Here is a 16,356-nt window from a genome sequence, read left to right as displayed (position 1 = left end):
ATAATACAGAGTTCGTGTAGTTTCATTAAAATTCCAGAAGGGCTTGTATCAATTGTATTTATGTTAACTTTATGTTAACTCACATGCAAGAAAGATAAATTAAAGGTAGGAGGAGTCAATGTGGCAGTTTCAAATACCAGCATTTACAAAGTGTCTCCATGATGTGCAGATGTATGAAAGCAGAATTGCTTTTTATATATGGCCATTCATGCTTGACTTAGAAGTGATAATTAACCAGCAGTAAGCCAGTAACAAAGCCACAGACCCCAGCCATCCCTTAAATGTACCTGCATTGCAGTAAGTCAAGCTGCAGATAAATGTCACATGATATCATTCCCTGGCTGTGGAGCACAGACATGGAGCCAATATTAAATCTGACCACAACACAGGCTTGGCTTCACATGATTTCTAGCACTCAGAGCTCAGGTTACTCTGAGACAGCATTTGTATGTTTCTTGTTACTTCTGCAAAATTACTGAGAAAACATTAAGATAGCAAAATGTTTACCTCCTGAATTTCAAGTGTAGGAACATAGCTTCACAGTAAATGAAATGAACTATGGATGGCATCTGTCAGATTTTGCAGGTTATCTTGACAAACAGAAGTTTTCCTCTGAATCTTGCTGATCGGCCCTAAATATTTATAAAATGAGCCTTCAATTGTACAGTAAAATGTGACATTGCTAATTAATGGAAAGTCATATGCCAGTTTTCAACAGATCTAGCTGTAGAAGTTTGCTGTAATAGGAAGCTGTTATCAAAGGAAGTTAACCTTCCTTTCAGATTTATGCCAGCTAATTAAGACTAAGTACTTTTATAAATTATAAATTGCACCTGAGCAGACAGCCACCTTGCTTTCATGAAAGGTCAAGAAGGACTAAGGAAAAGTTCTGTCTTTGATGCCTGTTGTCCCTTGGACTGCTTTTGTTTCCACATCTAATTTAACCAGTGATTTTGAGGAATTTTGGTTTATAGGAAATATCTTTAAAATTCTAATAAAAAATCATGACACTGCATAACCTATTGGCCTCATAATTAACTGCATTATCTGCCTTCTTATGGGCTTGTTCCTGCAATCTCTTGAGGACCCTCATGAAGCTCTGAGTACCCTCAGTCTCTATCAAAGTTGCACTGGAATTTGTAGTGTTCCACAACATGTATAGACACTCAGCACCTTGTTGAACTGCACTCACTTTTTTTTTGTTTGGAAACAGTTTTGTGACTGTTCCAGTTGCTATTTCTGTGCTTGTCTTTGTATTCAGTGAGATACTTGAACTTGATTTAGCAATTGTTCCAATGGGGACTCATCGCAAACCAAAAAATATTCACCTAAACTAAGTTGTGTGTAAAAATTGTATAAAATAATGTGCTTATGTTAGTGAAACATTTTAAATTTCAGGATCACTTAGGTGAATTGCTAAAATCACTGGAAGAAAAGTCAATGAAGATTGAAGAGTTTGTGAGTGATATTGAATTGCTATTTAACTCTGTTGAGGTAAGTCCAGTGTTTTCTTACCCTTTACAAAATTATTTCTAAGATATGCTTCCTTTGTTTGGTAATGTCATTGCTTCAACTAAAACAGACTGTTTCTCCAGTCCTCAATCTGACCTCTCCCACTGGAAGGTGTTAACTTTAAGGGAATAAAAGGATTGAGGTTTTTTGCACATTATTGCAAAGTGGAATATATGTCTGTTAAGCACCGAGGGAAAAGTTCCCTTAATTTTGTTTATGCTTATAAAAAACTCACACTGTTTTTGTCTTTGTGTAGAATCCTGTGTGAAACATCTAAATGAGTTGCCCAATGTCTTACCTTCTTAATGTCCAAGTTCTTAAGCCTTGAGTACTCTATTAATTTCAGTTGAAAGTATGGATTTTTAGCTTTTTTGTAGTCAGATTACCTGTCTCAATGTTTAGATATAAAAGTTTAATTTTAAACACTAACAGTAAAAAAAAAATCTGCCATTGTTTTTAATGTATTTCTTTAGTGTTATTTCTCCCAGATGAACTTGCTTACAGAAATAAAGTTCTCTTATTCTCAGAATGCCAGAAGGAGTCTGGTGGATGGCTCATGTATGAGTAATTGAGAGTTTCTGTGTATTCATTAAATGTAATTTTATTCTGCAGATCAATTTACATCTGTTTTTACTTTGCAGGAAAACTGTAAGAAAAATGCAGAGTTATTGGAAAAGCAGAATGAAGAGTTGCTTAAGAAAGTGATAATGCAATATGATGAGAAATCAGAGAACTTCGAAGAAGTGAAGAAGATGAAAATGGAATATTTGTATGAGCAGATGGTTAACTTCCAGCAAACTGTTGATTCAGCAAAGGAAACTTTGGAAACAACAGTAAAAGAAATGGAAGAACTTGATGGATTTGTTTTCCTAAATGTAAGTAAAAATGGCTATCATACTGTAGGTTTTATAATACTAGTTAGGAAAGGACTTACACAGTACCTAGGCTGAGAAGGAATTATTTACCTTCATTTTTTTTAAGATAGCTAAATCCTTCAAGCTCAGCTATTCCACTCTGAAACTGCTAGATCATTTGCTTTTGTCCTGTGAATGCTCAAACAGAATTGCAAAGATGATGTATAGGATGAAAATGTGTCTTATGCCATTAAAATGGTTCTGTCTTGTTTTGTGACAAGAAGGCTAAGAGGCACTTTGCTAATTTATCTAGAATTAATTGTCCCCTGAGGAGTAAGAAATGTTGTGGTAAAAGGTACTTTATGAAAAATAAAGGTGAAAAAAAATGTATACTTTAAAATTACCTAAACCGGAAGCAGAGTCGTTGAGTTGTGGGGCTTGTTGTTTTGGTTGGGTTTGTTTGTTTTGTTTTGTTTTTTAATGAGCAGACACAGACAGTAGTTATGTACTCAAATTATTGAGGCTGTGATAAGTATTTACTGCTGAAAAAGAGTAAGCGGCCATGTGGTGCTTAGTTGCCAGCCGGGGTTAAACCACAGCAATGGGCTAGGTTTAGGAATGTGCATGTGAGATGCATGTCTGTAATGGTCCTTTCTGAATGTAAAAAACATCCCTTGTGAATCTGCATGACTTGACTTACCTAGTTTGTACAGTCATCAGTCATAAGCTGGTGTCAGGGGGCCTTGCAGGTTAATCATTAATGGCCTGGGTCCTCCAGGATTTGTGCTGCAAGACTTGTCCTTACATGGGCTGTGACACTTTCTCCTTTATAGAATTGTATGAGCAATCTTGAAGGGGATGGGATTTCCGGGACAATGATCTTCTACTGTTACGAAATTAGTGTGTAGTCTGGAAGTTGCAAAAAAACTATCCTGGTATGCAAGACATTAAAAGTTCAAATTACTGTCTAAAGACTGATCGTTCATGCAAAATAAAATAGCGTTCCAAATGCAAACCCCCAGCCCATATGCCAGTAATTATGGAAATGGTGGAGCAATATTTGGCTTTCTCCCCTGCTCCAAGGTACACAATGTCTTAGTATCCTGTAACCAAATAAATGCCATGGGAGATTGGCTATTTTGGAATGGATGAGAAATACATCTTATTTTCCTGAACTTTGTGAGGTGCTGGATGAGTGCTTTGGCAAAAAAATAACTTTGTAATCTGAAATTCTTTTGTGGGGTATGAAGATTATTATATTCCCTGTCCCTTTCTGTTAGTGATAGGGGACAGAGTTTTTCTGTCCATGAGTCAGGAAATGTTTGCTGAAGATTCATGGAGCACGGGAGAAACTCTCACTCCATGAGTACAAATCTCATGCAGGTTCTAGTAACCAGAAGTTATGAAGGAGATTTCAGCCAGAATTTGGATTTAAGTGTTCTTAATGTGCAAGTGATTTCTTTCTGTAAAAGCCTTGGTTTGAGAAAGTATTTGACTGTGTGTCTTTAAACCTGGATATTGAATACTGACCCATCAGGAGTTTAAAACCAGATTTAGACTATAATAGCCTGCTGAGCTGGAGCTTTGAATCACAGAATCACAGAAACACAGGTTGGAAGGGACCTCAGGGATCACCTAGTCCAACCTTTCTAGGAAGAGCACAGGCTAGACAAGATGGCCCAGCACCCTGTCCAGATGACTCTTGAAGGTGTCCAATGTGGCCAAGTCAACCACTTCCCTGGGGAGATTATTCCAATGGTGACTGTCCTCACTGTGAAGAATTTTCCTCTCATGTCCAATCAGAATCTCCCCAAGAGCAACTTGTGTCCATTCCCCCTTGTCCTCTCCTTGTGACTCCTTGTAAAAAGGGACTCTCCATCTTCTTTGTAGCTACAAAGAAGTGGAATATACTTAAGAAACCAGATTCTCTGCTGGTGTGAATGAGCAGCATCACAGACAATATCAAGTCAATAAAGCCACGTGCATATTATGTCTGTAGAGAGTAGCAGGGTGGTTAGATGAGTGGCTTTTCAACATTTTCAGGGCTTTGAAAACTGTTAATACATTTCTTTTTTTCCTCCTTTAGTCATCTAAAGAATTGAATAAAAGGTATATGAAGTATGGGTTAAGTGCACTGTAGTGAGTACTAGGCCTAGCATGCTGGATGCTTCATTTAGTATTTGCAGGCTCTGAAAACGCACTGCTAATATTCATGGCTAGTTTTATAAACATTGCAAATAATGAAATTAAGAGGTTTTATACTTGTTGCTGTAATTGACTGATTTTGAAGTGTTTTGCACGTGTTCTGTAATACATCAATTAAACAAGTGGCATTTTAAAATGTCAGCTTAATTTTATATCTCTACCCAGACATTTTTAAACAGATGTTCCTTGTAGTTATTATTATACACACATATACCAAAAAAACATTTTGACCATGCTTCCATCTCGTCCCTCACTGTTTGTTCTTTTTTCACTAGTCTGGTCTGTATTACCTGGTCTCTGGAAGGTTATAATGCAGTGTTACTCACATGGCTGGAGTTGTTGGGCTATATTTCTGAACACAATTACAGAAAAAACCATGAGATTAAATAGCTTTCAAAAGCTTATCAGGAGACTATGGGATGATGTTTTCCCCTGCCTCTTCATTGGCACCCCCGATTCAGGCTGTTTCAGAGAGCTGTTGCCTCATCACAGCTGCATCCTGGCCCGCCTGCACATATCAGTAAATACATGCAATTGCAAACACTTCTCTGCCACGTGTGATTTCCTCAAGGGAGTTATTTTGGTCAGACTCATCCTTTATGAGAGAAATGTTCAATTACAAGCCCATATTCCCCCAATAAATTTTCCAGGGTGAACTACAAATATTCAGACAGGCTGGCTGCAGGCTTCTCCTGTGCAAGCCTCCAAACCTCCTTTGCATGCACACCATCACTGGCTTTGCCCAAAGGGCCTGGACATTACGTGGTGCATATCAAACATACCCTTGTCAGTGCTGCCTCAGCCATCACAGTGATACATGTGCTGACACATGTTGGTGGACCAGGGTATAACAATGACATGAGGTTCCAGTTCGTGGTCAAATTCCCAGGAGAGTGGTCTGAAAGGAATGCACAAGCCACCCCATTCATGGCTCCCATTAGTCTGCAGAATTAGTACTATACATTTGGAGTCTCCTGTTCTAAGTCAAAGCTGACAGTCCAGGCATATATCTGCATGTAGTTGATTGCATAAGAATTGAGCAGGTATAACGTAACAAAAAGATTTTCCCTAAAGTTAAGTTTCCTTAAACTTAAAGTTTATTTCCTTAAACTTAAAGTTTATTCTATTTTGTGCATGGGTTTTGTTGTTACTTTGATAATACCTGACTTGCTAAAAAACTTTAGGAATGAGTCTATATAACAATGCATGTCTTTCTAAAGAAAGTATACTTTATATTTGTTGTGCTTTGTTAAGATTATGCATAATTAACCACTTTGGTGACTGAAAAAAAGGAGGGGTGAAAGGTAAAATTCAGTTGCCCTGAAAAAAAAATCTAATTTCCTTGAAGCTGCTTCTGCCTCAGAGTTAAAAATATGTTGGGGTTTTTTTCCTATAATAAACTCAGCAAATACAGGCTAATTAAGTGGAATCCATCTTCCTTCTCTTTTTTTTTTTTTTTTTGCGTGTCACAAGCAGCTGCTTTACGTTATGTCTCTAGAGTCAGCTGCTGTAGTTTAGCTCTAAGGTTTGTAACCTTTAAAGGCACTGCATTAGTAAGTCTGAAGTCCTGTGCTCACGGGAGCCTTGCTATGAAATTCAAATTCTCACGGGTCAACTGTCCTCTCTCTGCACTCCTGATCTGAATCACAAGATACTTTAAATATTCAAAATCAGAGAAACAGCTTCTCCTTGCATGTTGTCCTCAAGTTTCTTGGAAATATTTAGAGAAGCATATGTTGCATGGTCTTTTCTTCTGGCCTTTGGAAACTATGTGACACCACAAGGAATTTTTACATCTATGTGTTTTCTTCCAAATAGGTTACTTTCTGCCATGGATACTACTCTCTCTTTAGAAAAGGTTCCCAGTGCTTTTTCACTGTTTGAGCACTACGCGGACAGTCCAGGACAAAGCAACGTGCACTCCTTAAGGGTGGCTGGTAAGCATTGCTGAATATTGTCTTTACAAAAACTAATGTTTTGGCAATGCTTTGGAAGTTTTATGAAGCTAAAAACAGAATCTATTTAAGAAGTAAAGATTTGTAAACCATGTAATTAGCAATCAGAGTTAAATGTAAAATGAAGTCTAATTGTGCACAAGTGTTTGGCTTATATTATAGTAGGACACTAAGATAAGCAACAGAGGGAAAAGTGCTAAAGTGGGGGATTCTTGCATCATTTAAGATATCTGTACCTCAGACTAGTAGAAGGTCTCTATCTGTAAATTTCCCAGGGCTAAAGAAGTTGCCGTACTCTTGCAGGCAGGGACAGAAGAGGCAATCAAAGGGTCTCCTGAGCTCTCTTCCTCCATGGAGGGCAGGTCTATCATTGCTGGTGTGGGGAGGAGAGTGGGGAGCTTGCTGTGGCTGAAGTCCCTGGGCTTGTGCCAAGTGAACAGAGGCACCTGAAACCCCCATGGGATGTGAAGGGAAAGTGGTTAACTATAGCTGGAAACAGCCTCTGCTTCAGAAGGCAGTGGTGAAAATTGCACCCGATAAGGGATTTTATTCACCTCTATTTGATATTTCATATCCTGTAAATAGACTGCCTGTGTGGGCTTTCAGCTCTGCCTGTACATGTACCTATAGAAATTAGCCAGAACTGGACAGCTGTCAGCGAAGAGTTTGTCAACACCAGTTTGTGGATTCATGTTCCTCATGATGGGGTCTCACTCCAGTGCTTATTTCTCAAGAGAAGGTTTGGTCTGGGAGCTCACACCTCATTGTCATGCTTTATGACATCCTAGTCACCATCACATGCAGCACTGCCATCGTAGTCACTCTCTGGCTTTCCAAGTGATGCCTCTCTCTCATGTGTTCAGTCCCTGAGCACTGGAACTAGAGCATAGATTTCCCTAAGATGCTTTGTTTCCTGGCTGGATTTTCAAGTGCCTAGTGGGACAGTTGAGAAGTGCTATCCTGCACAGACTCTCTGGTGTCTAATAAGAGTGGAATACACTCAGTAGTGTCACTGTGGGGAGATCGCCTCTCTCCTCTACCCCACTACTTTTATCAGACCTAGACGAAATTAATATCTCTGAGACCTTAACTTCCTTTTCAGAGTTGTATGAATTTGCCTGTGGCATTCAGAGCTTCTCAGGTGAGGTTGGACAGGCATTTATGCATGCAGCATTATCTCAGCCTCATTTCTTTAGGAAGTCAGATAAAATCATCTTTTTCATAACCCACTCTCAGCCAGAGTCAACTTAGTGGTGCAAATGTGCTAACGTGTCTTGGTTTAGTTCCTAAACTCCCTCTTGCAGTCTCATGAATGCAACCATTCTTTCCTCCTGGGCTGCTACCTATGGGCAAGGTATCCAGGAGGACAGACCCTGTCATGCTGTATTTACTTTTCACACAAGTCACTCCAACATGTTTTTCCCCAAACTGCTGAGATCCACTTCTCAGTTTGAACTGCATTAGCTACTGTGTTTGCCAAACACCAAGTGGCTCCAGACCAGTTTGCTTTGACAAGCTGGAAGTGAATGGCTGTCCACTAGCAAGCAACCTTCAAAGTTCTCATCCTTTATACTTTCTTTTCTTTCTCTTTATAAAATACCAGGTTTTCATTCGTTACTTCCACTACCAAGTATTTCAATTGCTATTGTGATTTTTACTTTGTTAAGCAGTAGACAAAATATATTTTTTTTCAAGATTACACCCTTCCTGAATGAAAATAGAGATAAATGCCTACACGAAATTTTGTTTTGAACTGAATGCCTTGAGCACATCATTTATCACATACTGGAGGCAAATGTCAGACGCTCTGAGAATTTTTTTTTGACTGAAGTAATTTTGTGAAATAAATGTGAATTTTCCATGTTTCTCCAATATACATATTTTTCTGTCAGAAAGTATAGTCTTTTGCTGAACAATTTCATAGAACTTTATTTTCACCACTTCAGAAACATCTTTCCTTCAGAACACCCTCCATTTCTAAATTGTCCATATCCGCTAATGAAAAGCCATTTTCCATCAAATCCTTCCTCCTTTCATGTAAGCCACCTCGTTAACAAATGCATAAGCATAAAAAAGCCTTGCAGTATGACATTGAGCATACTAGAACCCAGGCTGTGCTACAAGAAGAGTGTATTAAATTTAAAAATTGAAAAAGTATTATTTCCAAAGCCTGCCGTGAGTCCTGCCCTTTTATACCAGAAGTCAAGGACCTTTTCTGAATGTAATAATCTTCCACTAAAGTCGCAGAGGAATGAAAATGCCTTTCTTCTTCAAGTCCACAAAGTCAAGGAAATGTTGTTTCTCATTACATTGGAAAGGGCTAAATATCCATAAAATATTGGGGATTATTATTTCTCCTCCTGGGAGCTGTGCATACTAAGCGTGAAAGACATTCTTCTTTACATCACAGCTCTTCAATGAAAACTGAACTGATGAGAAAATGTCACTCTTTTCTGTTGAAAAATATTATTTAGTCAAATGTGGTACAAATAACTAATTTCTTTGATTAAAATCCATTTTAAAAGGACTTGCACATTGATAACATAAATGTTCTGTTTCTCAAGAGAATAGTTCAACTTCTTGCTTTAAAAATACTTCTTTCAAAAGTTTGTTTCATATTATGCAACAGGAATTTAGAAACCAAATACTTCTCAATGTTAACAAACTGAATTTTGATCTATCTTTCTTTTTTTTTTTTCAGAAGTTTCGTTCATTAAGCTAGCTTCTGTTCCAACTTGGCATAATAATAAATCTTGCATTTGTGGGGTTTCTGTGATCATAAATAGCGGTTTCTAGGCAACTTCGTGGGGAAAAAAAAAGCTGGTTTCCCCACTGGGTCTACTGAACGGAAGTCTTTTCCTAAATATGATCAGTTTTTAAATTGACCAGCTCTAGATGAAGTCAAAAGACAAAATTCAGATTGTTTTTAGCAATGAGAAGGATAATTTTTTTCAATGGGAAGCAGATGTAATCCTACTGTACTGGTAGGTCTCTGTGAAAACCATAAGGAAACAGCCAGCATCTGCATTTGCCTTGTTCATGCCACAGGGGATCATCATCATTACTATGAAGATAACAGAAAAAAGGCAAAAGCTTTCTGCTGAGATTCTAAGAGAATTCATGCAATATGGAAATCTACTGGGTGAAGAAATAGAACCATATATTTTCGTTCCCTGCAATCACTTTAACAATGAACATCTTTTGGGGATTTTGGCTTCTTTCTTTCCCTTCCCTCTCTTTTAACCCATAATCATAGAAGGAAACAATATCTTATCAGGGATGGATCTGTGCCAATCAGGAGACAAAGTTTATATGAAATTTGGGGAACCTTGGAGGTCTTTGAAGCACTCTTTGTGAAGGATGCTCCTTGTTGTCCTGTGAGGTTCAGGTGCTTTGGCAGAGCTAGAGTTCACCTGCACACGAAGGATACTCTGTCCACTGGGTCTATGGGGAAAATGACTATTCCAGGCAGGAGCACCTGGTAGTGAACCTGCAGTAGGAGTACACCTCTGGGCAGGGGTGGACACAAGGCTGCAGGGAGCCTCCTGCTCCCCAGGCTGTTAGTGCGGGAGCTATGAATCTTCCTTTAACTAAAGCACATCCCTGATGCTGTAAATCTCAGTGGATTTGACACACTGCATGAATCCTTTCCTGGTGTGGCACGTCCTTTCCCCTACCCACCTTTCTGGGATCAGCTACATATGTCTGCCTCTGGAGGAAACTTTCTTCTTCTGTAAGCTCCCTCTCCCCATCAGTGAGCCATCCCATGCTGTTTGCTACAAAAAAGTGCTTTCAGTCTCCACTTTCATGAGCATCCCCTTCATAGGTTGTCCTTTCCCCTGGAGCTTATGTTGCAAGGCATGGTCAGGTAATAGAGAAGGTGGTCACCCAAAGGAGCCTGTGTTAGGCTCCAGGGTCTTCTGGCCTTTCTGATGAGGTGGCCTGAAGTTATCAAGAGTCTTTTGGGATTTCATCATCATGTGTGCCTCAAAGTGGAGTGCAGAGCTGGAGACCTCTCCCTGTGTCTGAAGGGTCTGCAGGGGAAAGGAGAGGGATTGCTTGAGTTGTAGGACAGCTGTGCATGTCCAGGATTGCCAATGCCCTGGGAGCCTCCCTTCTGGAGGTCGGAAACAAGCAGCCATGCCATGACTCATTGTGTGATGGTCCTGCTCCATAAGAAAGGACCCCAAGAGCTGGGAAAGGCGTGGGCACATGCTTTGTGCTGTGTTCAGCTGGTCCCAGTACTAGGACTAGATCTTATTTTGTCTGGATTGTGAGGGAAATGGCCAGATTCTGATGCCAAGCAATTAACATTTCTGTTCCTATTTTAGGAGGGCCTATTGCTCTAAAACTGCACCAGTATTATCCATATTTCATGTACTTGCTGTACTTGTTCTGTGGAAATAAGCAACCTGAGTGAAAATAAGCAACCAGGTTGCCTCACGAATGTGTAGGTAATTTGTCTGAAAATACAGGAAGGTGAATAACAATGGGAGACTTTCCTCTCAGTCCCACAGACACCAACTGTTGTACCTCAGGAACCAAATTCGGCCACCAGCACCTCCATTGCTGTTTACTGGGCTGTGAGTGACGGCGATGTCATCAACTGCTTCCAGGTCTACTGTATGGAGGAGCCACAAGCCAGCAAAGACACAGGCGGTGCGTAAGGTCTTGCCTTCACAACAGCAGGAGTACTTTCTTCTCTGGTCTGGGGTCACCAGAGCAGAGGCCAAACTGCAGGGGAGGGCCCAGGATGCAGAAAGAAAAGGCACTGTGAAGACATGGTGTGTAGGACTAAGGATGTGTAATGGTGGAAGAGAGCATAAGGTAGAAGCCAGTCCTTTTCCTCCCCTTTGTCCCCCAAAATACAAGATAAATATCATGGTCGATAAAGTGCAGGGCAGTTGTTTGCAGAGAAACAGCAACATCTGTATTGAGGTGCCCTTCTGTGAAGTAGCCTGACCTTCAGAGAGGATGTGTCCATGCTGCCCCGTGGGTACTGCAATAGAGTTCCCAAAAGGGTGGGCTTCATTAGGGCTTTGGGGCCCTGCATGTACTTTGGAAATGTGTCATAATTTTAAAAATTACAGAAAAAGGTAATCAAGATTTCCACATTATTTCCACATGTAGACAATGATGTTTCTTCAAAATGACATTAAAATATTCCAAATGTTAAATATGAAATTGAGAAAGAGGATTGAAATGCTCATTAATTAAGAAGCTCAGACTCATCATAAAGTCACTTTAACCAACTGGGCTCTGCACAAATCTATGTGTGCATGTGTATGTGGGGAGATGTGTGTGTATGCTGAATGATGCTAATGAAGGACTTCTTATAATAGCTAATTTATAGCTCAGGGCTATAAAGTCCATTATGGGAAACTGTTACGTTGCAGAGCATTGACACCAGGGTTGACAACTGCTGATTGTATGTCCCAAATTTGCAGCCTAGTACTCAGTAGGACTGAGGGCCATAATGTCCCCTTGAGATCAATGGGGTTTGAGTGCACTCAAGAGCACGTCAGAAACTTTCTGTCAAAACTGAGCCAGAGTAAAATCTGCAGATCTTGGCTTGTAACACTTTCTTGATTTTTTAATTGACTGGATTTTACATGTTAGTCAAGAAGCACAGTCATGGGCTCTACCAGTGCAACACATGAGTGTGACATCCCCTGTGTATGTGTGTTCCTCCTAGCTTTGGTGGAAGAGTACCGAGTGACTGTGAAGGAGACCCACTGCATTTTGGAGGACCTGGACCCAGATCACTGCTACAGTGTGTGGGTCATGGCTGTGAATGGTACAGGCTGTAGCTTACCCAGTGAAAAAGCCATTTTTAAAACGGGTATGTACATATTTTGGCATTTAATTATTATTTTCGCATTTGGTTACTATAAGCTTCAGGTCCTTAGGCCAATTCTAGTCCATAGTGCTACTGAAACAAAAGCAGCTGCTTTATTTAGCCCATATGCCAGATAGCAGGAACTCGCAGTTGTTTCCCTTTTTGCTGAGAGATAGCATCATAATTGCTCCTGGGAGGAAGCTTGAAGGCATTGAGATTTGAAGACATTTCCAGGCCTCGTGACTGGGGCAGCATATGATGAATTTATCTTCTGCACATGCCGCAATGCTCCAGGGCACTTCTGGGAAAGCCACCCAGCAGCTCCCTCCTGCTGCTCCTTCTCCTGTGGAGAATGAGGTGATGGCTGTGGTTTTTGCTTTTCGGCCATGCTCCCAAATACATCTACTTACATTCATTTAAATAATTAACTTTTCAGGGGAAGGCCTGCTTTACTGCTGTTATATGCTGTGTCTAGCTCAGTGAGACACAAGTCTCAGGTGTGGCTGAGAGAGTTTGCTGCTGTTTAAGTGTTACAAATTAAGATGAGTAATTAGATGAGTATTGTTTATAAGCTTCATTTGACTGACTAATTTTTCTGAGCTTTAATTTCTTTAATAATTTGACAAAACTATTGCTTCTTGAATTATGAGAAAGGTGAAAAATCTTGTGTCTGAGGCCCTCTTGCCAGACAATTTTTTTAGTGCTACAGGATAAAAATGATCATTCTGTTCTTGCAGTCACAAAATACAGACAAGGGTATTTAACAATTTCGTAATGAAGTAACTCTGTACAACACTGAGTGTACTGTTGAAAACACTTGTCAGCAACAACAGCTACAAGGCTTTTTCTTAATCCACTGGACTTCAAATTTCTTGATAATTCTCCCTGATATTCACTTTGCTATTTTTAGCAGAGATGATTTTCCAGAGAATTCAAAGAAGAAATTAAAAATTTATGGCCTCAACAATATAATTGTAAGCATGGTGCAGAATTCTTTCAAAATGGTCAAATAATAATGAATTATTACTAACTAATAATTCATAATTTTAAAAGGGGGTCTCACCTCTCTGAAGCTGTTATTTTTAAGAGCTGTCTTTGCCTTTTGGCATCAGGCTAACCATTCTCTTTCCCAAAACTGAAGCCTTCTGAAGAGATTAGTTTCCTTGAGTCTTTGCCTTCCTTTCGTCTGTTTCTTTAAGAAAACAAATAAAGTAGATCAAATAAGGACTCATTAAACACACTCCCTCAAGCTGAGGCGAACTCCCTTTGGACATGTGGGGATACCGCTGAGCACTGACTGATGGAAAAATGCTGCATTCCCTTAACATCAGAGGTGGAAAGATGAACACCAGTAATGGAAACCAGTTCTTCAGAGTAAGCCCAGCTACTTTGATATAAAGCCAGAATACTTCGATTCTTCAAGTAGCCCAATGAACTCAGAAGCAAGAATTTAGAGAATTTATTTTTAATCATTCAGATTAAAAGGTGCCACATACAAGAAAATAATTTGCTGGTATATGCAGTTAAGGGAACACACACATTAGTAGTGTATCAAACCTGTGTGTCTGCAGGTGTTGGGACCCCCCAAGGTCTCCCTGTTGGGATTGCACCAATGGAGGTGGCAGTGGGCCTGGGGAGCTGCAGGGAATGCAGGTGGGTGATGCTGCAGCATCCTGCCCAGAAGCTCCAGTATCCCGTTCCTCCACCTCCCAAATTTACAGCCTGTCCTCCCCTCCCCTGGGGAGCATGCTATTTCCAAGCAATATTTTCGGTGAGGGAATGATGCTGAAGACAGCAACTATCTATCTGCCCCCTCCCTGTCCATCTTAAAATGATCTCCCGATGAAGGTTCTCTGCAATCCTAAAGACATAGAAGTGAATGCACCTTCTTCTGTTGTTCAAAATCGATGTGATTCCCACCTGGTATCTGAGGGACAGAGCAAGAACTTACTCTTTTCAGCTTTTTGCCTGTTATAAATTCATGTATATGAGTGCTGGAATATTACCAGGAAATCAGTTATATATCCTAACTGCAGTTAATTTGTAAAAAAAATATTTCAGAAGCACTGTAACAACTTTTTCTGGTATGCTGACTCCATCTACTCTTTAAACAGATAATTTCAAATTAAAAAAAACAAAATTCTTGATGTCTTGTGACATACTATTTGCACGTAACTATAGGTATGTAAGTTGCTGAATGCAGGTATTAGGGTATTTAGCTATTAAATTTTCATTCTTTAGAAAGAAATGCATTTAAAAACAAACAATAATCAAATATGTCAGAAGATAATTAAGGGATTGTTGCTACGAGAGCTATGCAGATGTATTACCAGGTAAGAATCTATCCCACAGATTCTTTCTTCTGCTGAATACCTAGATTTGGAACCCAATGCCTTTCAAAGCAAAATAACTTTCTATGACCTTTTTAAAATTAATAACCTTTCTTTTAAGGATTGATATTAAGGCTGTTTCTATGAGTCTCAGCTACAAGTTGTAAGGTTCATTTATGTTGCTATTCCCTGGAAAGGGCAAGAGTAAGTGTATACAACTAATCCATTTTCCGCTTATGATGTTGGATGTGCAATTTAACACAATAACTTTTGATTACTTGCATTCAGTGCACTATTTTACATTCAGTTTTCTGTCTTGCAGTTGGGCCTGTAGTTCTTAAACTGAAGCACTAAAAAAGAGAAATTACAGGACCACATTTTAGCATTGCAAAAATAAACAGGACATAATTAAGCAGAAAGTCAGCATCTTCCTGTCAATTCTGCAGCAGCACATTTGCTTCTGATGCAGTTCATAAAGTGACTGCTGAGGACAGGTTTGAGGTGATGCAGGGAGAGCTGTAGGCAGTACTGTCATAGTGCTCTGCTCCTTGAAGATTGGCAGAAATGAGGAAAATACGCTTGAGGAAAGGCATAAAGAAACTGCACAAACATTCTAAGAAAGTGCAGAAATGCACAAATATTCACAGTGACTTTCCAAGCATGAGTTTGTTTCCCCATAATGTAGTCCTCTGCCACTGAAACACAAACAAGCAAAAGATCATTGCTGGACAGGCAAAACTAACCCATGAGTTCTTGGGGAGGTGACTCTTCCTTTCCCCCACGAACATCCTGTGTCATCTGCTGGCACCCTCTTTGTGGTACTGCTAATGTGTCTCTGTGTCCCCAGCGCCTGCTGTCCCCACCATCAAGGCCGAGGACTGCACTGTGTGTTGGGACACGGCCACCGTCCGCTGGTGCATCAGCTCAGCATTGGTGGAGTCCTTCACCTTGGAGTACTGCCGACAGCACTCACCAGAAGGAGAAGGTCTCAGGTCAGTGCTGCGGTCGCACGTGCCACTTGGTCAGGTTAGGCAGCTGCTAATGAATGTCCCCCAGAATGTGTGTCCTTACGCAAGACATTATTCTGCCTTCAACCACACAAGGAACAGATCTGGTTTTGCATGCTGAGAAATTTACAGGACAGACACTAATCTATGAGATTAGGCTGAGACATAAAAATACTTCCTTTTTATTCTGCTTACCTGGACAGTCCCTTTCATTTGGGGCCAAAACCCTGGAGATGTTGCGGTGTCTGCAACCAATCAGAAGTTGAACGGCTGTGCTGGCCAGAGAAGTAATAGCTGCCCCACAGCTGCCATGGACCCAGGCAGGGCAGGGAAGGGCATCTGAGCTCCACGGGAAGAAGCAGGATAGAGAAGCCCGGCCCGGTTTGCTCTCTGCTTTGTTGTGAACAAGGTAGGAGCCAGCTTGGGGCATAGCAAGGGCAATACAGGTGTCCCAGTAATGTGGGTGACCCATCTGCAGTGTCTGGGTATGTGGGCAGATTCCTCCCAAAGCACATATGAGCCCAGCGCTGCCCAACTCTGCAGACATGCCACAGGGGTCAACAAGTAACCCAAGGAGCAGCCTTCAAACTCGGGGTAGTGTCTGCTTTTGCCAGAACCTCTCTAGTTTCACAGAATCACAGAATGGTAGGGGTT

General features: G+C 40.4%; 1 protein-coding gene across 1 annotated transcript in view; it reads left to right on the top strand.

Annotated features, from left to right (window-relative positions):
- CMYA5 (cardiomyopathy associated 5) overlaps nt 1-16,356 on the top strand; it is a 49,432-nt gene that overhangs the window by 21,570 nt on the left and 11,506 nt on the right. The window contains exons 3-9 of the mRNA XM_064437922.1: nt 1,399-1,494; nt 2,154-2,387; nt 4,453-4,475; nt 6,390-6,508; nt 11,036-11,185; nt 12,222-12,368; nt 15,543-15,687. Of these exons, the coding sequence (XP_064293992.1) occupies nt 1,399-1,494; nt 2,154-2,387; nt 4,453-4,475; nt 6,390-6,508; nt 11,036-11,185; nt 12,222-12,368; nt 15,543-15,687 (914 nt within the window). The remainder of the gene's footprint in view (nt 1-1,398; nt 1,495-2,153; nt 2,388-4,452; nt 4,476-6,389; nt 6,509-11,035; nt 11,186-12,221; nt 12,369-15,542; nt 15,688-16,356) is intronic.

Source organism: Phalacrocorax carbo, chromosome Z (genome assembly GCF_963921805.1).
Source record: "Phalacrocorax carbo chromosome Z, bPhaCar2.1, whole genome shotgun sequence".
Taxonomy (NCBI): Eukaryota; Metazoa; Chordata; class Aves; order Suliformes; family Phalacrocoracidae; genus Phalacrocorax; species Phalacrocorax carbo.
This window is presented reverse-complemented; position numbering and strand designations above follow the sequence as displayed.